This window comes from Mastigoproctus giganteus, chromosome 13, assembly GCF_048544385.1.
Source record: "Mastigoproctus giganteus isolate SK-2022 chromosome 13, ASM4854438v1, whole genome shotgun sequence".
In the NCBI taxonomy this organism is placed as follows: domain Eukaryota; kingdom Metazoa; phylum Arthropoda; class Arachnida; order Uropygi; family Thelyphonidae; genus Mastigoproctus; species Mastigoproctus giganteus.
The window spans coordinates 81,352,841-81,377,426 of record NC_143587.1 but is presented as its reverse complement, the minus strand read 5'-3'; the positions used below and the strand labels follow the sequence as shown (position 1 = coordinate 81,377,426).

The window sequence follows — 24,586 nt, the reverse complement described above, 5'->3', positions numbered from 1 at the left end:
GAGAAGAAAAATGCATGGGATACTTAGAAATTAACACATGACACAGAAGCCTATGATAGATACAAGTTGATATGCAACCAAGTTACAAAGGAGGTTAGGCAGGCGAAGGCAGATAACGAGAAATCCTTGGCAAGGGATGCAAAGAAAAACAGCAAAGAGTACTTCACGTATGTAAACTCTAGAAGGAAGTGGGTGAATCAGATTGGTCCACTTGATATAGATGGGTCAACTGTTGATGATCCTGCTCAGGTAGCTAACAAACTAAAGGAATATTTTGCATCGACATTCACACATGAGGAGTTATTCAGCGAGGGGAATGCCAGAGGTGTATTCAACTCTAGCAGTAAGCTACAGAATCTTGAAATAACTGGGAGTAAAGTGGAGGAGAAACTGTTGAAGATAAACACAAGTAAGCAAACCCTTAGCCATAATTATGAGAGCTTCCTTGGACTCAGGGGAGGTACCCATGGACTGGAGATGTGCAAATGTGACCCAATTCACAAAGGAGGATCAAAGGCTGACACAAGTAATTATAGACCTGTGAGCTTAACTTCTGTTCCAGGAAAATTAATGGAGGCACTGGTTAAAGAAGCACTGCAGGATCATTTAGACAAGACTTCGGTTATAGCTCGGACACAGCATGGTTTTGTTAAGGGGAAGTCTTGCCTTACCAGTTTGATTGGATACTATGATGCAGTCACAAAAGAACTGGATGCGGGAATAGCTTTGATATTATATACTTGGATCTTAGAAAGGCTTTTGATACTGTTGCACATGGAAGACTGCTACACAAATTGGAGCAGTGTGACATTGGAGGCAAATTGCTGCTATGGATAAAGGGGTGGTTGAGGGGGAGAAGACAGAGAGTGGTAATCAATGGACACTGCTCATCGTGGACTAATGTTATTAGTGGAGTCCCTCAGGGCTCAGTGTTGGGTCCATTATTGTTTTTTGTATTTATAAATGATATTGATGATGGTATATCAAGCTTAATGTCCAAGTTTGCAGACGATACAAAGGTTGGCAGGGTTGTCAAGGACACTACTGACACTGTGCTGCTGCAACAGGATCTGGAAAGGTTGAGCAGTTGGGCTGACAGGTGGCAAATGAAGTTTAATATTGACAAATGTAAAGTACTACACTTGGGAAACAGCAACCCCAGAGCAACGTATCAACTCTGTGGCACTACACTGACAGTGGTAGAGAATGAAAGGGACTTGGGGGTGGTTGTGCAGGCAGATATGAAGTTCCCTGAGCAGTGCAGACGGGCTGCAAGAGTAGCTCATGGAGTATTGTCAATGATATACAGGAATTTTTCCAGCAGGGATAAGGAGGTGATTATTCCCTTGTATAAGGCAATGGTCAGGCCACACCTAGAGTACTGTATACAGGTCTGGAGGCCTCATTTCAAGAAGGATGTAGAGCTGCTGGAACGAGTACAGAGAAGGGCAACAAGATTAGTGAATGGAACAAAGGGGTGCTCTTACGAAGAAAAGCTTAAGTTTTTCAAATTACAGTGTCTGGAGACTAGGCACCAGCGAGGTGATCTGATAGAGGTGTATAAAGCCTTGAGTGGTTTGAGCATGCTCAATGCTGATGGGATTCTTCCTCTAGCTCAAAATAATCACCTGAGAGGGCATAAATTCAAATTGAGGAAAGACAGATGTAGAATAGACGTGTGGAAATTTGCCTTTAGCCAGCGGGTGGTTGGTTGGTGGAACAGACTTTCCATCCCTTGTAGTGGAGGTTGATAGCCTAAATAAGTTTAAGGCTCAGCTGGACAGGTATTTTGAACGAACAGAGGGGTGAAGTGGAAGTGGGGGTTTTTTTTTTTTTTTTGGGGTGATGCTGCATAAGCTTGCTTTCTTGCATCAAATGCCTCTACTAATGCTAATGCTAATAATAGTGTGTTCTTATTGATCATTCAGGGACATTATAAACTGATTTTAAGTTTCTCTATAAAAAGGACAGCCATAAATAATCATCTAAGATTCAAAATTAATAGATTATTTGTAACGAGCATCAATGGCAAATATTCTGCAATGACATAAATATTGAATATTTATATTCAATATTTAGAAAACAAGAAGAAAACAGGATGCAGGGTATTTCAGAGACTGCTGTGAGTCACTGCAGTACAGGAAAACACATGGGTTGTGTTAGGGTAGCTAAGAATAGGAACAGGTGCATGTATACATGCATACACCAATGCTAGGAGTTTTGTAAATAAATTTGATGAATTTGAGGTATTGCTCAAAACATCAAAGGTAGATATTGTTGGGATATCAGAGACGTGGTGTCACACAGATATAAGGAAGGCAAAACTGGAATTTGGGAAGTACAGTGTGTACAGGAAGGATAGGAAAGGAGGCGGGGTTATGCTATTAGTTAAGAAACACATAAAATCCAAGGAAGTGAAGCCAGTCAACATCACTGGACAGTGCAGTGTTGAGTCAGTTTGATGTGACATAAGCAGTGGGGAGATCAAAATTGAGAGTAGGAGTGTGTTGTAGGCCTAATGACTCTGATGAGTATAATAAGAAACTGTACAAGGAAATAAGAGTGGGCCAGTAAATCAGAGAGTCTTATAATGGAAGATTTTAAATTCCCAGATATTGACTGGAATTTGTTGGTTGGTCACTCACACACTAGCAAGGCTTTTGTGATTTATTGGATGATTGTTTTCTACATCAGCATGTTCAGGAGGCAACTAGAGGGAGTAATACTCTTGATCTGATTATCAGTAGTGATTCTTCATGCATTAGGAATCTGCAGATAAAGGAACCACTAGGAGGCAGTGATCACATCTGCTGAAGTGGGATTTATTCAAAGAGGTAACTACCATCAGGGGTAAAGGGAAGGGTTTTTGCTTTCGTAAAGGTGACTACGGTGGTCTGAGACAGTATTTAAATTCTATATGGTGAGACCAACTGATAATGTTACCAACAGCAAATTCAAAATGGGAAACATTCAAAGAATTAATCTTGGAAGCTACTAGGCTTTACATACCAACTAAGAAATATTGTTCAAGGTTCAGACCTAAATGGATGTCAGATGAACCAATGAGACATGGCAGAGAATAAAAATGCATGGGATACATATAAATTAATGGTTGACATGGAAGCTTATGATAGATATAAGCTGGTCTGTAACCAAGTCACAAAGGAGATTAGGCAGGCAAAGGCAGATATGAGAAATCTTTGGCAAAGGATGCAAAGAAAAACAGCAAAAGTTCTTTACCTATATAAACTGCAGAAAGAAAGGGATGAACCACTGAATATTTGATGGTTCAACTGTTGATGATCCTGCTCAGGTGGCTAACAAAATAAATGAGCATTTTGCATCTACATTCACACATGATGAGTTATTTAGGAAGGGGAATGTCAGAGGTGAATTGAACTCTGGCAGTGAGCTAGATGATTTTGTAATAACTGAGTGGAAAGTGGATGAGAAATTGTCGAAGATAAATACAAGAAGGGCACCTGGGGTGGATGGGATCTATCCAGTTATATTAAAGGAGGCAGCAAAGGAAGTAAGGAAACCCTTAGCCGTAATTATGAGAGATTCTTTGGACTCACGGGAGGTACCCATTGACTGGAGATGTGCAAATGTGACCCCAATTCACAAAGGAGGATCAAAGGGCAACACAAGTAATTATAGACCTGTTAGTTTAACTTCTGTTCCAGGAAAATTAATGGAGGCACTGGTAAAAGAATCACTGCAGGATCATCTAGACAAGACTTCAGTTATATCTCGAACACAGCATGGTTTTGTCTTGCAAGGGAAAGTGTTGCCTGACAAATTTGATTGGATACTATGATGTGATCACAAAGCAACTGGATACAGGGAATAACTTTGATATCATATATTTGGATCTTAGAAAGTCTTTTGATACTGTTGCACATTGAAGACTGCTGCCCAAATTGGAGCAGTGTGGCATTGGAGGCAAATTGCTGCTATGGATAAAGGGTTGGTTGAGTGGGAGAAGACAGAGAGTGGTAATCAATGGTCACTGCTCATCGTGGACTAATGTTATTAGTGGGCTCCCTCAGGGTTCAGTGTTGTGTCCATTGTTGTTTTCTGTATTTATAAATGATATTGAGGATGGTACATCAAGCTTAATGTCTAAGTTTGCAGACGATATGAAGATTGTCAGGGTTGTTAAGGACACTCATGACAGTATGCTGCTGCAACAGGATCTAGAAAAGTTGAGCAGATGGGCTGAGAGGTGGCAAATGAAGTTTAACATTGACAAATGTAAAGTACTACATATGGGAAGCAGTAACCCCAGAGTAACATATCAGCTCTGTGATACTAAACTGACATAAGGTAAGGTGTGTCAGTGTAATATCACAGAATTGATACGTTACTCTGGGGTTACTGCTTCTGATACTACACTGACAGTGGTAAAGAACAAAAAGGACCTGGGGATAATTGATTAGTCAGATATGAAGTTTTCTGAACAGTGCAGACAGTCTGCAAGAGTAGCTCATTGTGTCTTGTCAATGATATACAGGAATTTTTCTAGCAGGGATAAGGAGGTGATTATCCCCTTGTATAAGGCAATGGTCAGGCCACACCTTGAGTACTGTATACAGGTCTTGATATCAATTTAAGAAGGATGTGGAGTTACTGCAACTAGTACTGAGGAGGGTAACAAGATTAGTGAATGGAACAAAGCATTGCTCTTATAAAGAAAGGCTTAAGTTTTGCAAATTACAGTGTCTGGAGACTAGGCACCTGTGAGGTGATCTGATTGAGTTGTATGAAGCCTTGAATGGTTTGATCATTCTCAATGCTGATGGGATTCTTCCTCTTGCTCAGAGTAATCATCTGAGTGGGCATAAATTCACACTGAGGAAAGACAGATGTAGGGTAGATGTGTGTGGAAGTTTGCCTTTAACCAGCAGGCAGTTGGTTGGTGGAACAGACTTCCATCCTTTGTTGTTGAAGTTGATAGCCTAAATAAATTGATGAATAAATTGTTGTTGAAGTTGATAGCCTAAAGGCTGGGCTGGACAGGTATTTGGAACGAATGGAGGGATGAAATGTGAGAAGTTTTTTTTTTTTTCTTTTTTGGCTGATGCTGCTGGATAAGTTTGCTTTCTTGTATCATGTGCCTTTACTAATGCTAATATCAAATATGATTATTCTAGGAACCATTTGATTATTTTATAGTAGGTTCATAATGGAATAATCTGATTTCTATACTAATAGAATATTTATTAGTAACATAGATTAAAGGATAAACATAGAGTAAATGCATTGGTGTCTATGATATTTGTACTATTTATTTTGAAGAAATATTTATTTTGAGAAATAATAATATTTTATTACATTAAAGTCACAATATTTAATGTAAATATTTACTGTCTTGTATATATACACCCATTTATCCACCGTAACAATTGTGCTTCACTCTCAGTGCTAGAAGCACATTATTCAGCACTAAAATCTCAAATTATTTTGAGGATCAGTCATCCATATTATAGGAATTGCCAACAGACACCACATTTCTCTACAAATGTGGAATTGTTATGAAAGGGCACAAGAAAATTTACCGAAAACCAATAACTTCAGTAGAAGGATGGCATCATGGCTTTGAGCAATGAATGTTTGCCAGTCATCCAACTATACGGAAACTCATTGAAGCTCTTAAAAGAGAAGTCTTTATTTTAACAATTAAATTATTGAACAATATATTAGTGGATGCGATCCTCCTGTTAAAAAAAAAAAAAAAAAAAAAAAACTATAAAGACTGTGCTCAAAGATTAAAATCAGCAGTTAATATATTTCAGCCAGGAAATGATATGATAACCTATCTTAGAGGAATTGCTCATAATTTGAATTATTTTAAATATTAAATTTTAATAAAATTGTAGTGAAGATGAAAAAAAATATATATATCATTACTGTGTTATTTATATAATAGCGTAGCTTAATTTAATTTATTATGGTACGCACCTTTTTATAATCTGCGTTGATGTTGGAATAAAATGGATGATAATTTTAAATTTTAAGTTAGCGTGAATAAGTTAGGATTTAAAAACGGAATTAAATTGTGTGCAAGGAAGTTTACGTCTTCGTCCTTTGTTGTCAATGTTGAAATTTGAAACAATTGAAGTTATTTAGTTGGAAACAGAACGCCAATAGCCATAACAAGTGGCTTTCTTTTATACGTCTTCAGTTGGCAATGAATGAGAGTAAACGCGTGTATTTAAGAAGACTAAGTTCCTGTGATGCTCCTGGATACACATGAGAATCTCAGTTGCATGAGATTCCAGACCGGTGCTATGTTATAGGGTAGTTTGGATTTTAATACTTGGAGAGTGGAATGGCGGCGAAACCATTCTATAACTAGTCATATTGGAAATTTTTAAAACTGGATTTTAATTTGATAATAGGAATGGCTGAATCTGCTAAGGGGGTGTGGTTGTGGGATTGAACATGTGTTGCTAATTCGGTATTGGACTGTCCCATCCTAAAGCTATTGTAGTGGTAGTACGGACGTGTGTTTGATGTTTTGGTAGACCGTATTTTGTGGTGGTGCTACCAATGTAGCAAGCATTACAGTTCTCTTGACATTTTATTAAGTAGATGATATTATTAATGTCACTAATGTGGTAATTTTGTGTATCTTTATATGAGTTGAATAAGCTATGCTATTATATTGTACTACAATTAAGATACGCTATTACATTGTGTCAGTTTATAAATGGTACTTTAAGAGATCTACAATTTTCGAATTGTGTTATTTATTTGTTGATGAACTGTGTTTTCAGTAAATTGTATTTTCACTGAATTGTTTTTGGTGAACTGTTTTCGGTAAATTTTATGGATACCCTCATTTCGAGAATTCAATTTTTATAAACAGAACTTATCTAACAGTAATTATTGTATTGTTCAGTTTTTCGTCTGTCTCGCCTCAATTGCAGTAAAAGAGATGCAGTAAAAAAAAAAAAATACTGTACATCAGTGTAGTGCACATGGGAAACTCACAAAAGTAAAAAATTTTTCCTCTAAGAGGAAAAATTTTTATTTTTGCAAGTCTAAATGAGGAGATGAGAACAAACTATCACATCTGTCAGTTGCAATATAATCAGTTACAACTTTTTGTAAACAGCAGCAGCAGCGCATGTCATCCCTTTGAAAGCTATGAAATCACATGTAGAATGGCAAAAATTGCTAAAGGCATAATCAAAGTGTCCCAAGAATTAATTAATTGTGTAACAAGAGGGATACTTGTTAAGCAAAAGCAAAATTTTATTTCTGTAATGTCTTGGGAGTGCGCACTTCTCTCTTTTAAAGTTACAGCTTTACATTGTAATTGTTGTTTAAATTGTACGTAGGTCTGTGTTCCAAAATTTTGAAAGGGATTTAAGAAGGCACTACCCTCCCACACTGCTTAGCATTAATATGCCATATAATTTGTTTATTGAATGACACATAACTTCTTCTTCTTTGGTCCTTAGCTGGCAGCTGGGGGAGGCGGTTGGCCACGCAACCAGTATGCTGCTGTAGGTGCCGCAGGGTTTCGGACTTGCTCTGTGATGTTCTTCCATACCTTACGATCCATGGCGTCAGTCCTGGCCTGGTTAAGGTCGAGACGTCGGCTCTTCAAGTCATTTTCCCCTTGCTTGGCCCACGTTTTCCTAGGCGCGGTCCGTTGGATGCTCCATTGGGTGGGTCGTTGTCTCCAAAGGAGTGTGGATGGTATTCTGTTCGTGCCCATTCTACATACGTGGCCAAACCATCTAAGCCTTCACTTCTGGATTTGGTCGGCAATGGTTGGTTGCTGTTGGCATCTGGCGCGGATGGTATCATTAGTGATGCGGTCACGAAGAGAGATGCCCAAGATCTGCCGCAGGCATCGCATTTGGAATACCTCAAGTTTGTTCAAATCTAACTTGAGACAAATCCATGTTTCCGATCCGTAAAGAAGAATGGGCAGGATCAGAGTCCAGAAGAGTCGGATTTTAGTCTTTGTGGAAATGTTGGTCCTCTTCCACAGACACCATTTGAGCGAGGCGAACGCAGTGGCCGCCTGTCCAATTCTGCTGTGGATTTCCATGGTGGATGCAACTTTCTTCTCCTGGACCAGCGACCCAAGGTATTTAAAGTCCTGCACTTGCTCGATCTGGACGCCTTCGAGATAGATGGTGGCTTGCGACCCATCTGTTGTCAGGGCCTTTGTCTTACCAGCATTGATCTTCAAACTGTATGGCCGGGCAATGCGGGCAGTGTCGTAGAGGATGTCCGTGGCTTCAGCGTCGTTACCGGCAAGGATAGCACTGTCATCAGCAAACATCAGGTCAGTCACATAGTGATCCTTGTCATATTGTATGCCCTGTCTGTTTCTGAATGCTTGCCTCATAATGGCGTCGACCACGATGTTGAAAAGCAATGGGGAGGCTACATCCCCTTGGCGGACTCCAGTTTGGATGGTAAATTCCTCAGATAAATCGTTCTGGATGTGCACCTGGCTGGTTAAACCGTTGTATGCAGTTTGGAGGAGTGTGATGACTTTTCGAGGTACATGTTCAACCTCCAGTAGTTTCCATAAGGCAGGCCGGTGGACACAGTCGAAAGCAGACTTAAAGTCAATGAAAACAATGACGGTTTGCTGTCCACACCGGATCCTCTCCTCCATCAGCTGACAAATGGCAAAAATTTGATCACAGCATCCTCGCCTGGGTCTAAATCCTGCCTGTTCTTCTCGACTGGTTTGCTCGCGATGTTTTTGCAGTCTTGACTGGATGATCTTCATAAAGACCTTTCCGATGATGGAAAGGAGGCTGATGCCACAGTAGTTCTTGCAGTCCCGGTTATCACCTTTCTTGTGGATCGGTACGATAATGGCAATCCACAAGAAAGGTGATAACTGGGACTGCAAGACACAACTATTACATCTTTCTGTAAAGAACTGCAGTATTGTATGTTGATACATTTTATTTTCATTAGGCTTTGTTACTTTGCCATATCAGATGGAAATCAGGAAGTGCAGTAAGCTTTGTTTGTGTATGCTATTTAAACAATAAAAAAAAAAAAAAAAAAAAACTCTAAGCATAAAGTAAGAATATGACCATTCATAAAAGATAGTAGTAAATAGTAGGTTATCATGTTTAACGAAACTCATAGAACTCAAAACTTGCAGGAACCCAACCATGTCACATCCTTCTAGTTGCTGTTACATATAGCATTTCTCACCCATCCTTTTGGCTGCATCAGTCTGCTATTTGAGCTCACTTTCTGGTAAACAAATTGAGAAAATATGGACATGTAAATATCTGATTTTATTCTAATTATGTTTTTTTTTTTTTTTTTTTTTTTTTATAATCATATTATAAGTTTATTAGTTTACTTTTATTTACATTCAGTTTTTATTAAAGTTGTTTTCATCAAGAGTTTTAATAAATTTTGCAACCATTACTGCTGATTAGGTAGAGCTGTGTTCTATATGATGTCAGATTATTTTTCTGTTGGGGATATTTAATCTTTGTTATTCTAACAGTCAGAATAATGAATAAAATTTTGATTGGCTGTTTCAATAAAAGTTCAATTTCTATAGATAGAATAATGCCACAGTAATCAAATTTAAATGATAACTTTTAGGCTCTTTTCCTTCCGTTTCTGTCTTACTGCACTGGATAAGCTCTTTGCAGCAATCATTTTCCTTCTTATCTGAAAAATCAAATTTCTCTTCCTCCTGTGTGGCAGGCAACATGTAGAGAGTTGCTATTTTCCTTTCAGCAGCAAAAGCAAGATAGCCTTGTCATCAATAAAATAATTAGGTACCATTACTGCTCTTAATTAGTATCATTAAGAGTAAGGATTCTGAAAGGGGGAATTCGACAAGGGAGATCTCATTGAGATGTGTGAAAACAGGAGCTCTGCTTCTGCAGTGAAATTAAAAAAAAAATTCCTGCTTTTTTTTCTCCTGTTTTTTTTTTTTTTTTTTTTTTCTCCTGTTTTTTTTTTTGGGAAACATTCCTGATTTCTGTACCAATTTTGACCTAAAAACCCCGTTTTCCTTATGCTTACAATTGTCTGATTTCAGCTTTTTGAGTCAGAAGTTAGCAGCTATGAAAATTGCATACATAGGGAAAGAAGAGATGGTGATAGCTCTTTCATTGAAACAAATAGCAGTAATCAAAGTGATTTCAAACTGTTTCCCATTGTGGTGACCTTTCTTAATAAAAAAACATTCTCACACTGACAACAGCTTGCTCTTGGTACCAGAATTAGAAGGTGATGCTACAGGGCACAACACTAAGTATCATCTTCTGACCAGTCTGTTAGCATTTTGGAATTCCTTCAAAAAATGTGTCTGGCACTTAATGTTATATGATAATGTGGCTGTTATGCTAAGCCTGAAAACTGGAGTAGCATTTGGTAATAATAGGCTCTCCTTGCCATTTATTAACTTGTTTGCTGAAAAGGGAACTGCACTTCTTCATGTGTAAATAGATAAATATTTGCTGGACATTTACTGCTATCTAGAGAAAAATGCTAAAAGTAAGGAGGGATTGAAGAAGTTTCAATTAATGCACAGCGTGTATCAAAGGTGACCGCTAAACTACCAGTCTAGTTACATTTACCCTTCTGGGTTCTGGGTAAATCTAACTAGATTGGTAGTTCATTGGGCACCTTTGACACATGTTGATCTTCCCAGCCATTCTCCCTTCTCCCTAACACACTCTCTCGTGGTTTCTCTGTTCCTCTGGTTCTAAACATTTATCTCTAAAATACTCTCCTCAGTCTATCAAGGTTTAATGTTCTTTCAAGAATATTAAACTTCTACTATGGAGCTTAGTTCTTATTTAGGTAGACTGGTAGTTGAGTAATCACCTTTAAATGTAACTAGACTTGTAGTTGAGTGATCACCTTTAAATGTAACTAGACTGGTAGTTCAGTGAGCACCTTTGATATATGTAGAACGTTCTTTCAAGAATATTAAACCTCTACTATAGAGCTTAGTTTTTGTTTAGACTTTCTCCTCTCATTTGTTTGATCTAGTTTTTAATTCATCCCAACCTAGCAGTATATAAGGCCTGTTCTCTTTGCCTTTTTCCCTTATCAGTTAGTTTAAATAGCCTTTCCCTTTATTTTAATTAGGTATCTGCTTTTGAAAACTAGTCCTTCAATCAGAATGAACTGAACTAAGCTGAGCTTAATTTTACATTGTCTTTATTTGTCCTAGATCATTTATATAGTGTTTAAATTGCTTATATAAATTTGAATATTCACTCATTCCTGTTGAATCAGTCTCCATATTTTCACATGGTCTCTCCCCCTTTTTTATCTCCATCATACCTATCTTTACCCATCTACCCTTTTTCACACTCCTCTGTCATTGGTCTATTCTATTTAAACATTTTAACCATCAAAAACTGGCCAGCATGACTGGACAATGTTGCCAATCTATATTAAATATACAAGGTATGGCAATAAAATTCCCATACTGGTGCTGTTGCAGTCATGTTGATGAGTTATAAAATAAACAGAAGTTTATTTTAATACTCACCGATTTTTTAGTTTAAATTTACTCCAAAATATCGTGGTACAGAGATTGTCTAGTAAGCTGACAGGTTGCAAGTAAAAACCAGTTTTGTTAGTAGCATTAACATTCCACATATAATTTTTGCATTGGAACAAAAAAATTAACACCAGATTTTGCTTTAAACTGGGAAAATCTGCAACAGAACAAAAGAAATGTTAAAATCAGTTTATGAGATGAAATATGAAGTCGTACCGGTGTGTTTTGATGGTAGAAGCAGTTCAGAGACGCACAAGGGTGTTCGTGATGATCCATGACGTGTGCATCCGTCAACCTCTTGAAATGAGGAGAGAGAGAGAGAGAGTTGAAAAAGGTTTTGGAAATTGTACCAAGATATTGGCATTTGACTCTCAGAATGATGGCTGTTGAGTTGGATATAAATAAGAAGCCAGTTTGTTAAACTCTGCTGCTTGAAAATTTAGGAAAAAAGGAAGCTCTATGCAAAATTTGTGCTGCACAGCCTCACAGATGAGCAGAAGCAAGAAAGTGTCATTGTGCAAAGACCTTACCCAGACTTGTTAAGACAATCCTAATTTCCTCAACTCTGTTATCACTGGAGACAAGTGTTGTGTATTTCAGTGTGACCCAGAGAAGAAGAGCATGCAGTGGACTTAAATTATCACCAAGGTGCAAAAAGTTTTGTTTACAGAAGTCCAGGATCAAGATTATGTTTATCATGTTTTTTGACAAACTCTGTGATTCACAAGGAATTTTTGGAGGGATGAGAGTAAATGCTATTCTATATACAGGTGCTTCAAACGCTATTGAAGTGCGCTTTTGAGAGAAAGGCATCAGTTCTTGTTGCACAACAAGGTCCCTGCCCATTCTGCACTTGAAGACATTTCTAATGGCATTGTACAGATTAGCCATCCATGCTGCTCTCCCAATCTAGCACCACCGGACTTCTTCCTCTTTTCCAAGGTGAAAACTGCCCTCAAAGGAAAGAGATTTCAGGATGTTGAGGACATAAAGAAAAACATAACGCCGATATCATCTTTTTGGTCACCTTTGCAGACTCTTTTATAATAGTGTAATAAGTGTATTCAGTCAGCTGATGATTATGTTGAATAAAAATAAAGTCAGTTTTGATCTCCTTCATGTTCTTTTTATTGCTCCAGTAACTTTAATGCCATACCTTGTATGTATTGTGATATCAGTTTGCATTGTAGCATTTCAATAAAAATCATAGTTATAATGTGTGGTGTCCTTCATCTCAATGCACCCTTAATATTAATATGCCATTGTAATGGAGAAACCTTATAACATGTTCAGTGTTTTTGGTGTTAATTGATGTTTAAGATATTAAAGCTAATTGACATGCTGTAAACATCACAGTTTGCCAATCTAGTGCACAGTTAGCAGCAACCTATAGTACTAAAAATGAAGTTAGTGTAATTATCCCAACAAAGCTGTCTGTATTCTTATTTAATTTCAGTGAATTTAAATTATAAATTTAAGCATTTCCCCCTTCTGCCAGGATACTCAGTATATGCCATTTTTCATTGCATTTACTGTCTTGTTTTTTACTGTATTTCTTTTATATTTGTAATGTGTCTTATATTTCATTTAATATTTAATTTTTGATTCTAATGTATTAGTAGGAACGGTTTTATATATTAGTAATTAGTGGGAGACCAAGTATTAGAAATACTCTTCAGAGATCACTTCTTTTTTCATGTTGTGAATTAATTTTATTACCTTTTCCTATTTTACAGTTGATTGATGAAGAAATGCAGAATTTGGAAAAGTTAAAAAATTCCAAAATCAGTAAGAAGACAGATGTTGATGCAATGGAAGATGAGATAACAGAAGTTAGAAAAAGATTGACTGCAGCACAGAAAGATATAGCTGCTGCTCAAAAATTAGTAACTGGCCTTGAAACTCGGCTAGAACAGAAACGGGCTGATCGCCACAGTTTACTTCAAGCTTGTAAGGTAAGGATGTTTATATCTAATTATGTGACAGGTATTCTAATAAAAGTTAGAGAACATTTATAAATATTAAGTGCATGGCTTAAAAGGCCTACCTAAAAATTTCTTTTGTGCATTAATTACCAATTGGAGATTAGTGACTGTTCCTTTAACCAGCTTCCATGATACATGCAGTTTTACTTCAATAGGTTTTGCAGTTATATGTGTTGTTTATGCAGAGTTATGAAGTGAAACATAATAAATGAGGCACTTTCTGGGAGGAAGACTGCTGCTACCACTGCAGAAATTAGATGCTCTTTATGTTTAATTATTATGTAAAATGGTGTCTCCTGTCTCAATTATTATTATTTATTTAATAGATAAAACAGCACAGAAACTAACACATGGGCATGTGTTAGTTTCAAATATTATGCCCTTAATGGCTTTATAAATTTTATAAAATTAAAAGCTGAAACAGAAAGTTCAGAACTTTAGATGAAAGTTACAATAATTTGTTACCTGTGATATATTCCAGGTTCTCCTATGAATTTTGAGCTTTTCCATGTTTGAGTTATGAATATAGTTATGCCAGGTATTAGCACAAGTGTGCCACAGAGAAAACTTTAAAAGAATTGAGGCCATGCTCACTCATTTTCATGCATATACAGACAGTTAGAACTCATGGATATTGTTTGTACCAATAATGCTGACATACATTAAACATTTAAAATGCTTCCTGAAGTGGAACAAACACTATTTGTATTGCTATCAAGGGTACATTATGAATGATATGATTACTGAAAGCACAGTGAAATTGTTGAGAATGGAATTTATCCAATTATATTAAGGGAGGCAGCAAAGGAAGTAAGCAAACCCTTGCCGTAATTGTGAGAGCATTCTTGGATTCAAGGGAGGACCCTATGTACTTGAGAAGTGTGAATATATCCCCAATTTATAAAGGGGGATCAAAAAGTGCCATGAGTAATTATAGACCTGTTAGCTTTACATCTGTTCCAGGGAAAATAATGGAAATACTTGTTAAAGAAGTAATGCAGGACCATTTGGATAGGCATGCGATTATACTGCACTCACAACATGAATTCATGTCCTGGGTCACTGTGATGCAGTGACCAAGGAACTTAATGCAAAAAGTAATTTTGACATCATATACTTGGATTTCAGGAAGGCTTTTGATACTATTGCACATTAAAGATTGCTGTGCAAGACTCACAAGCATGTCAGAGTTGAAAGGTAGAAAAAGAAATACAGAGACTTAAGACAAAGTTCAACGTATGACAGGAGAAAAGAAAAACATTTTTGCAGAATGTCGTCCATAATATCAAATCATCATTTCATAATATTGATAAATGGGCGTGAATCACGCTAAATTTTAAAAAGTTTTGCTTTAGCATATCAAAATATGGTTGTACTTTGAACATTTTGTCGTTTATATCAAGGCGTGAATTGTCCACTAAGTGGAGATACTTTTTTATTTCTTTGAATCGTCTTCTTGGCATCGCATTGTATACTAAAGGTATACCAGCATCTGGGGCTTGTTCCCAGTACATGTCCTCTTGAGGAAGTTTGTGATAACCACTAAACAATAGAACCCCAATAAAACTTCTCAATTCATCGGCACTAAGCGAAAAATTTGGGTCATTTTTTTGTTGTGCATACAATGTGCTTTGCTTTACTATATGATCAATAATGCCTTGAGAGAAAAACTCTTCAAAAATTTCAACTGCTGTTTTACCGTATAACAGAGGTGTAACATTTCCAAAATTATTTTGCGATAAACTGTTCGTCTCAGTGTACTACTATTTGATTCTTTGACCACTCTGGTGTTTTTCCTTTTATGTGACTTGTTTTTGCAACTGTTTGAGAAATTGATTTTTTGTATTTATTGCAAGATTCTGATAGGCTTGAAAAGCTTCCTGATGTATCTTCATTACGCAGAAGATGGTTCGTCACTTTACACAGCTTACGTTTTTTTACAGCCAGTGTGTCGTCATCGCTGCTCAATTCAGATTTATCATTTATAGTGTAAATAACTCTAGGATACCTGCAACATCTTCCACTTCTTCTCCTTCAAGATTATTTTCTTCAAAATTCTCTGTGTCAGTTAGCTCATCGGGATCTGGAAGAATGATTGGAACATCAACATCGTCGTTATCCATGTCTTCCCAAAATGCAGGATCCGCAAACATTTCCTCTATCTCTTTTGTAGTTAGATATTTTCTAACAGTGTACTTTCCACCGCTCATGGCCTTGTTATATAATATTTTTACAAAGATAAACCACTAAAATTTCATTTTGACTTGAGAAACATCCACGTGCTTGCTGATGTTATTTTCAGCCAATGTCCTAAAAATGGGACATCAACATAAATAACAAATTTACAATAAATAATAGTGTAGTTGGCTTACCCTTTTAGTTGAATAACAAAAAGCAACTATTCTAGAATATATTTCTAGAGCCCTTATAGTGTTTGAAAAACAGAGAAACTTTTATACACTTATCATTCTTATGACACACGCTTCTGGATTAGACCGGGGTTCGAACCCGTCACCACCAAATACGGAGGATGCGAAAAGGTCAGGGAATGACCACCGCATATCCCAGAGCAATATGGCCTTAGTTGCTAATGCTCTTAAAAAAACCAATAACATAACATAACATGACACACACACATGCTTGAAAACGAAAAACTTGTAAATGCTTTCTGTCCTAACTTTTGTATTTCAGCGCCATCTGACAATAAACACCATGATTATAGATCAGTTTCAAACTACTGTGCTGCCTGTAATCCAGTTTTCTGCATTTCCATTATTTTTATTTTCATTAAAAGTTGCGTCCCATAAATGGGACAATGGCTGTTAATGGGTTAAGGCACCAGACCTTGCCAAGATGTCCTTCGGGGTAAAAATTGATATAAGTATATAGATGTTATATGATAATATAAAGTTATAGTACCCATCTATGAAAAAATTCATTGGGAAAGTTTGGTTAAACTCAAGCAGCTGTTCTTGACATTTCAAAGGGTTTTGATCATGTTTGGCATGAAGTCTTCAAAATAAACTTATATCTTATGGGTTGCCAACTGTTTTTGTAATTGGGTATCCAATTTGGGATGGCTATCTGTCTTCTGTGTTCTCCACCAATGCAGGTGTTCCTCAAGGTTGTTTTTTTTTCTCCCACTCTTTTCCTCTTGTATATTAATTAACTTAACTGCTCTCTTTTGAATGGAATCTGGAAGCCTGAGAGAGGTTTTTGGGGCACCACCATAGATGTGGGAACAATAATCCATGCGAGATCTGATTGAGGTGTTTAAGGCCTTGAATGGATTGAGTAAGCTAAATGTTGATGACATTCTTCCACTTTCTGAGACTACTCACATGAGGGGGCATAAATTCAAGTTGAGGAAAGATGGTTGCAAGATAGATGTGTGGAAGTTTGCCTTCAGCCAGTGGGTGGTTAGCACACTGATCCAACCCTGAACTATTTGCAGCAGTGCTGTTTTTTTTGTTTATGGACTTGATGCACAGTTTTATTCGTTCTCTATTTTTATTGAGACTAGTTTATGGAATTAAAATTTTGATAAAACTTAAAGGTTTACTCTAACTTATAGCTCAGTCCAAAAGTATGTGTTTGCTTTTAGCTGTGAATTCCAGACTCTTACTTTGCAACTATTGTTTACAAATTCTACACATTAGATTAGAGGGTGGGGATTTTCGGGGACTGGTGGGAGTCATCACAAAACAAATAAATACATAGAGGAGAAATTGTTGAAGTTAAATATAAGAAAGGCACCTGGGGTGGATGGGATCTGTCCAGTTATATTAAAGGAGGTGGCAAAGGAAGTAAGAAAGCCCTTAGCCATAATTATGAGACCATCCTTGGTCCCGGGGAAAGTCCCCACGGACTGGAGATGTGCAAATGTATCCCCAATTCACAAAGGGGAATCTAAGGGTGACACAAGTAATTACAGACCAGTTAGTTTAACTTCTGTTCTGGGGAAAATAATGGAGTCACTGATTAAAGAAGCACTGCAAGATCATCTAGACAAGACTCCAGTTATAGCTTGGACACCGCATGGGTTTGTTATGGGAAAGTCTTGTCTGACAAATTTTATTGGATACTATGATGTAGTTACAAAGGAACTGGATGCAAAAATTAATTTTGATATCATTTACTTGGATTTCAGGAAAGCTTTTGACACTGCACATGGAAAGACTACTTTACATGTATTAGCAGTGGTATTAAGGGTAAGTTGCCACAATGGAAAAAAAGGGTGGTTGAATGGGAGAAGACCGAGAGTGATAATCAATGGATGCTGCTCCTCGTGGACTAATGTTATTAGTGGAGTCTCCCAGGGTTATGTTGGGCCCACTGCTGTTTTCTATATTTATCAGTGATATTGATGAAGGTATTATTATTATTACTAGCCATATAGTGCAAGGAAGCCTTATGCTGCTTATGCTGCACCAGCTAAAAAAAAATTGAGTAACCCTGAGAGAGAGAGAGAGAGAGAGAGAGAGAGAGAGAGAGAGAGAGAGAGAGAGAGAGAGAGAGAGAGAAAGTAGAAGGGAATCACCAAGAAAGAGAAGAATGATGACATCCAGCTCAGGATCCTGGGTATGCCAAGCCCATACTCACCAGATGTGAGCTCCTGAGGTTAATATATCAGGCTTAATGTCGAAGTTTGAATATGAGACAAATTGGTAGGATTGTTGATGACATTAGGTTCTAGAAACATTTATATTATATATTCAACAGGTTCTACAAAGTTTGAGCAGATGGGCTGAAAAGTGGCAACTGAAGTTTAACATTGACAAATGCAAAGTACTGCTTATGGTTAGAAGTAACCGCAGAGAAATGTACCAACTGTGTGGTACTACACTTAGGTGGTAGAAAATGAAAAAGCCCTGGGAGTAATTGTGCAATCACATATGAAATTTTCTGACCAGTGCAGACATGCTTCTAGAGCAGGTCATGGGGTATCATCAATAATATACAGGAATTTTGCTAGTAGGCAAAAGGAGCTTATTATCCCTTTGTATAAGGCAATGGTCAGGCCATGCCTTGATACTGCATACAGGTCTGGAGGCATCATTTTAGAAAGAAGAGTTGCTTGAGCAAGTACAGAGAAGGGCAACAAGATTGGTGAGGGGAACAAAAGTATGGTCTTACCAAGAAAGGCTTAAGTTTTGCAAATTGCAGTGTCTGGAGACTAGGCACCTGCAAGGTGATCTGATTGAGGTGTATAAGGCCATGAATGAGTTGAGCAGGCTCAGTTCTGATGGAATTATTCCTCTTCCTTAGGCTACAAACCTGAGGGGACATAAAAAATACAAATTGAGGAAAGACAGTTGTAGAATAGATATGCGGAAATTTGCCTTTAGCCAGCGGATGGTTAATTTCTGGAACAAACTTCCATCTGTCTTTGTGAAAGTTGGTAGCTTAAATAAATTCAAGGAGGAACTGGACAAACATTTAGAGGGAAAGGATGTGTGAAATGGTTTCCGTCCCCCTCTTTTTTGTCTGATGCTACATAAGCTTGTTTTTTTTGCACCACATTCCTCTACTACTACTGTTATTTACCTTCAGAATGATGAAGAGCAGCAATGTTAAAGCTGCTCATGCAATAATTACAGTGTACCTATAGTTCCTATGCAAAATGGGCTGTTCCATTATTTAGATGCAAAATTCTAGTTTTAAAATTGTTTTGCTGATTTTTTTTTTTTTTTTTTTTTGTTTGTATAACTGTAGTTAGAAGACATTGTTGTTCCAATGAAACGTGGTACTATGGATGATATTGATCATGAAACTCCTTCAAGCCAACATGATGAAAGTGAGTCAACTGATATAAGTGGTAGTCAAAGTACTCAAAAAATTTATCAAAGAGAAGCTAAAATTCAAGTACAGTACCGTGATTTGGCAGATGAACTAAAGGATGTAAGTAATTTTTATTTCTTAAGTGGCATTTATTTTGTATAAAATTAAAAAAAAAGAAAGAAAGAAAGAAAAAAAAAAAAAAACGTGATAATTTGATTTAGTACTGATTCTTAGAATTCATATTAACGGATATGAGATGCATTTGTTTTTCTCTAATATAAGTGCAATTGTAGGGTTAAGTTTGATCCCAAATTTTACAAATTTATGCTGCAATCAGAGTTATACACAGCAAGGTGTAATTCTGCCAAATGAATACCAAGATAACTTAATAAGAAAATAAAAATAAAATTATTCAGACAAGAAAGAAACAAAGTGATGCTTACCCAATACAGTACAAACACAAGCCATCCTCCGAAGAGGCACATCCTCCTCACACCCACCAGTGGACGAGTGCCACGTGTCACTTCAACAGTAAATGAAATTAAATAAAGCCATGGAACCAAGCACTTGTGAACTCATATTTCAATTGTTTTTAGTTGTTAACCATTCACCTGCCTAACATCAGTGGATGCATCATTACTTTCAAATGCATAATTACTTTCAAACCAAATGCGATTTGAAAGTAATTAACAAACTAAACTCTAAAATGTAACATGCCTCTGGTGCCCTCTATAGCTTAAATAAATATAGAAAGCAAAATTCAGATTGAAACATCAACCCAGCCACTCGCCAGAATCTAAACTAAACACAAACATGCAAATTAACCTAAATCAGTAATGAACTTTATTATCATAAATAAATATAAGGTACAATAGTCATTAAGGTAAATCAAATACAGAATAATAAGTTAAAAACATAATGAAGAAAACAAGGGGTGGTCATGAACATTCAAACCAAGTTGTACAGTGGGACAGAAGAAACTTACAAATCAGAGAAGTTGCTTGGGGGGGGGGGGGGGGGGGGGGGGGGTTAGTGAACTACAGTAGTCTATTGTAGAAAATTAAACATTAAATGTACCACAAAACTAATTGTTATTTGATTTACTTAAATGGCTTTATTTATAATTTATTTATTTATGATAATCCTGTTTATTATGATTTATTTTCATGGCTAATTTGCATCTATTTGAGACCTATCAATTGGTTGGGTGACTGTTTAAATTTTCATTCCCTTTATGATGCTTGTTTATTTAAATTATATTTGGTTTCGCCATTATTTTGAATTTGTATCTTGTAGGAATATCCGCTGAATTTTGGTTGGACCACAGTCAATCACTGAAATATCAGCCTTTTAGAGTTTACAAGTGATGACATTCTCTTTAATGGATGTGTGCATGACCATCCATGGATATGGAGGTTTTGCATTTGCACTACTGAGGGTGCATATCTGCCAACTTACCATTTCACCACTGTAACATAGTTTATAACAGATATATATATATATATTTTTTTTTTTTCTGAAAAAAATAATAAAACTATAAAATTCTGTTCATTTCTGTTCATTTTCGTTAATAAACATGACCATGATAAACAACCTAAGAATAGTTGATCATAAATTGATCAGTTAACCATATAAAAAAATGCAAACTTCATTCTGTAGCTTTTTCATTTCCAGGCAAGTCATGCAGTACAGCATGACTTGCATGGTCATGCAGTTTGATGGCCTAGTCATGCAGTTTGATGGCCCAAGGAATTCCTGCTCTCAATTTAGAAACAATTAATCAAAGAACTTAAAGTTTATTAAAAATTAATATCATTAAAGATTTCTTTTCAGAAAAATAAATGATATTTGATGGCAACTCCCTCTGACTCACATTGTCCATAGAGTGCAGAAATATGAGCCAAAATGCCTCTCTTGTTAGTAAATCAGTAAAAGCTGCCTGCCTTGTCAATCACAATTATAAAAGACCAATGAGAGATAATATGTAGGGGAAATAGTACAATGTGAACATCAGTACAGGTTGATGAATGACAGGCTGGTCAGTAATGTACGACAATATTCATGGCAAACATTTATTTTAAATGTTTTATATATGTGATTTAATAAAAACAAGTGCAGTTCTACCAATGTCAGGGTGATTTATGTACTGATACAATCCAGAAAAATGTTAGTGCTGCAATTAGCATTAATATACTCATATATAATTGTATAATTTTATGAATAAATTTGGTAAATTGTAGACTCTTAGTTTGATGGCTATCTGATTTTCAGTCTTGAATTCCAACACCAATATATGCTTACTTACGGTAATCAAACATTCACTGGCTCTAAACAGAATCCATAAATAGCAAGTTTCCAATGATTTATCAGAAGCATAAAGTTAAATATTGTTTAACTTTAATTTAAATATATTTGTATTTGGAGAATCAATTCAATTATTAATAAAAATTTTAATGGATTTTATAATATTATCTTCAAGAAAAAATTAAAATGAACAGATTATTATAGGAATTTTTATTTGTTTCTAATAACAAGTATCAGCACAGGAATAAAAACTAAATTTTGAGTACGGTAGTCCATTTTATAAATAAAGCAAGGGGATTTTTAAAGGAGTGCTTAATTCCTTATTTTTATTGATCAAAGTTTGTTTTTGATAGATGCTAGCAAGTTTAAATGCATACTATGTTTAATTGTTTCTTTCATTGATGTTATTGATCATTTATGTGTGATAAGTTTGTCCATTATTATATTAGGAATTTATATGCTGGTTAGTGGGGCTGCTGATAGTGCAGGTAGATTGACATGCAAAAAAACCATTGGATTATAAAACGTACATACTGTTTGTAAATTTTAGATGCTGAAATAATGCTGAACTGTGAATAAGAATCCTTTCCCAGCTACAGGGTAGACAACTTGTCTAAATTTTAGATATATTTGTATACTAAAATTTTACAATCCACAATTGATTATTATTATTATTGTTGTTGCTCTTATATTATTTCTCCCTGATTGGGGGATTCCATTCCGTGACGGGTACGACCAAGTACACAGGGTTGTATTATTATTATTATGTGCAGTTCAGTCTAGTCTTCTTAAGCAAAATAATCCATCAATTATTTTAATTATTTCTTCCCTCATCTTGTATTTCATATTGGTAAGTCGTCTAGGTTGTTTGTCTGTTTGTTATTTGGTTTTTAGGAGCATTAGCAACTAAGGCCATATTGCTCCTGGAATATGCAGTGGTCATTTCCTGATCTTTCCGCATCCTCTGTATTTGGTGGTGCTAGCTCGAACCCCGGTCTAATCAAGAAGTGTGTGTGCTATGCATTGCTGCTCCTTCCCACCTGGCAAGTCGTCTAGGGAGCAGTGCCGGATTTGGATCATCTGTGATTAATACACATACAAGGTACGTCTGAAAAGTTTTATGATTATATTCATAAAAAATCAAAATCTCAAGGGGAAAAGATTTATTACCATTTAATCATCAAAGTACATCGCTCGTAACCCTATTTAAATCCCATCACACTGGTTTGGCTCTTTAAAATCCTGTCAAAATGTTTCCCCTTTGGTGGAATTTCACTTTGGGGAACAGAAAATAATCAGCAGGTGCCAATCTGATGAATATGGGGATGACGTTCAGGTGAAACATTATAATATCCTTCTGTGCGAAAAACTGCTTGACCGATGGTCACATTGTGTGAAGGTCCATTGTCGTGAAGCAAGAACCACTCACCTAACTCTTCTGCATCTAGCCTAATACACTAAGTTCTTTTCAAATGCGCATCCTTCCGGGTTTTTTTTTTTTTTTTTTTGATGAAACCCCCAAACACAAGAGGAATTGGAACATATAGAACTTAGTACTGTGCATGGATTCGAGGGTGAAAAGATGAAAGAAGATACTTGTTGACATTAGACATGAATTTCTGTTGATTGTAATTTTCAGGAAATATGTATGAAGGAAGGTTGTTCCAAAAAAACAGAAGTTGAAGGAATAAATAAGTAAGAAGAAAGTTTGGTTCTGTGAGTTTCAAGTTGGACAGTAAAAGGATGTTAACTGGTTGCAACTAACTGCTTTGGAAGAGAGAGAGCAGGAACTATAGAAGCTAATTCAGAACAACAGTGCCCTTAAATATCTATACGAAAGGCACACAGCAGAAACATAACATCTGTGAGACAGAGAGTGGAGAGACTGTTAGAGATGAGTCATTAATTAATATAACTGCCCTCTTTTGAATAGAATCTAAAAGCCTGAAAGAGGTTCTAGAGCACTTCCCCTGATGTGGGAACAATATTCCATAGTAGGACGGATTTGCAATTTGTACAGAGTGAACAGCTGTTTAAAAGAAAAGTAACACTGAGAGTGAAAGAGAAAATCAAATTTTATAGATGCAGAGGAAGCAATATTTGTAATGTGCTTGTGCCAAGAGAGATTAGAAGTCAGGGTAATCCCCAATACAGATATATAATCTTGCCTAGAAATCATAGTGTCATCAAAGATAAGCATAGGAGTAGAAGAATCCTTTTTGTGAGATATAAGACAAGACTGAGTTTAGAAGGATTAAAATTAACTAATTATCATTGCCCCCACTGGAGAATTATCTGGAAATCAGCATTTAAGGAATTGGTAGCGGATATTCGAGAAGTTGAAGCAGGGCAGGGTTTCTTTAACTGGAAGGTGGAATGCAGTGTGCTGTCATCAGTAAAACTATGGATAAGATTTCTGGTCAATGGTAGAAGGTAATTAATATACAAGAGGAAAGGAGTGGGAGAAACAACTGAACCTCGAGGAACACCAGCATTAGTGGAGAAATGAGAAGACTTGAGCCATCTACCTTCACCCGAAGTGAGTCATCACAAACTAGATACCCAGTTACAGAAAACAGTTTGAAAACCATAAAATGGAAGTTTATTTAGAAGACCTTTATGTCAAGTGCAACTGCTTGAGTTTCACCAAACATGTCCATTGAATTTGTCCATAGATGGGTAATATAAGCCAGAATATCACCAAAGGATTAACATTAATGGAATTCATACTGGCGATTGTTGATCAGATGGGAGTTTCTAGATAGTTTAAGAGTTGGCAGCTAATTGATTTCTCCATTACTTTTGAAAGAGTAGAAGTAATTGCAATGGGATGAAAATTGGTTGGGAGGGATTTGTAACCCATTTTAGGAATTGGTTGGATATGAGGAAATTTCCATCCAGGATGAAAAACACCTGTGGAATAAGAAAGTGAAAAAAAAGTGACACAAAACAGGACTAGGTTTAGGAGCACTGGTTTTGT

General features: G+C 36.4%; 1 protein-coding gene across 1 annotated transcript in view; it reads left to right on the top strand.

Moving 5' to 3' along the window:
- Positions 1-24,586, top strand: part of SMC1 (structural maintenance of chromosomes 1) — a 635,181-nt gene that overhangs the window by 509,283 nt on the left and 101,312 nt on the right. Inside the window, exons 20-21 of the mRNA XM_090388169.1 lie at positions 13,273-13,491; positions 19,237-19,422. Of these exons, the coding sequence (XP_090244295.1) occupies positions 13,273-13,491; positions 19,237-19,422 (405 nt within the window). The remainder of the gene's footprint in view (positions 1-13,272; positions 13,492-19,236; positions 19,423-24,586) is intronic.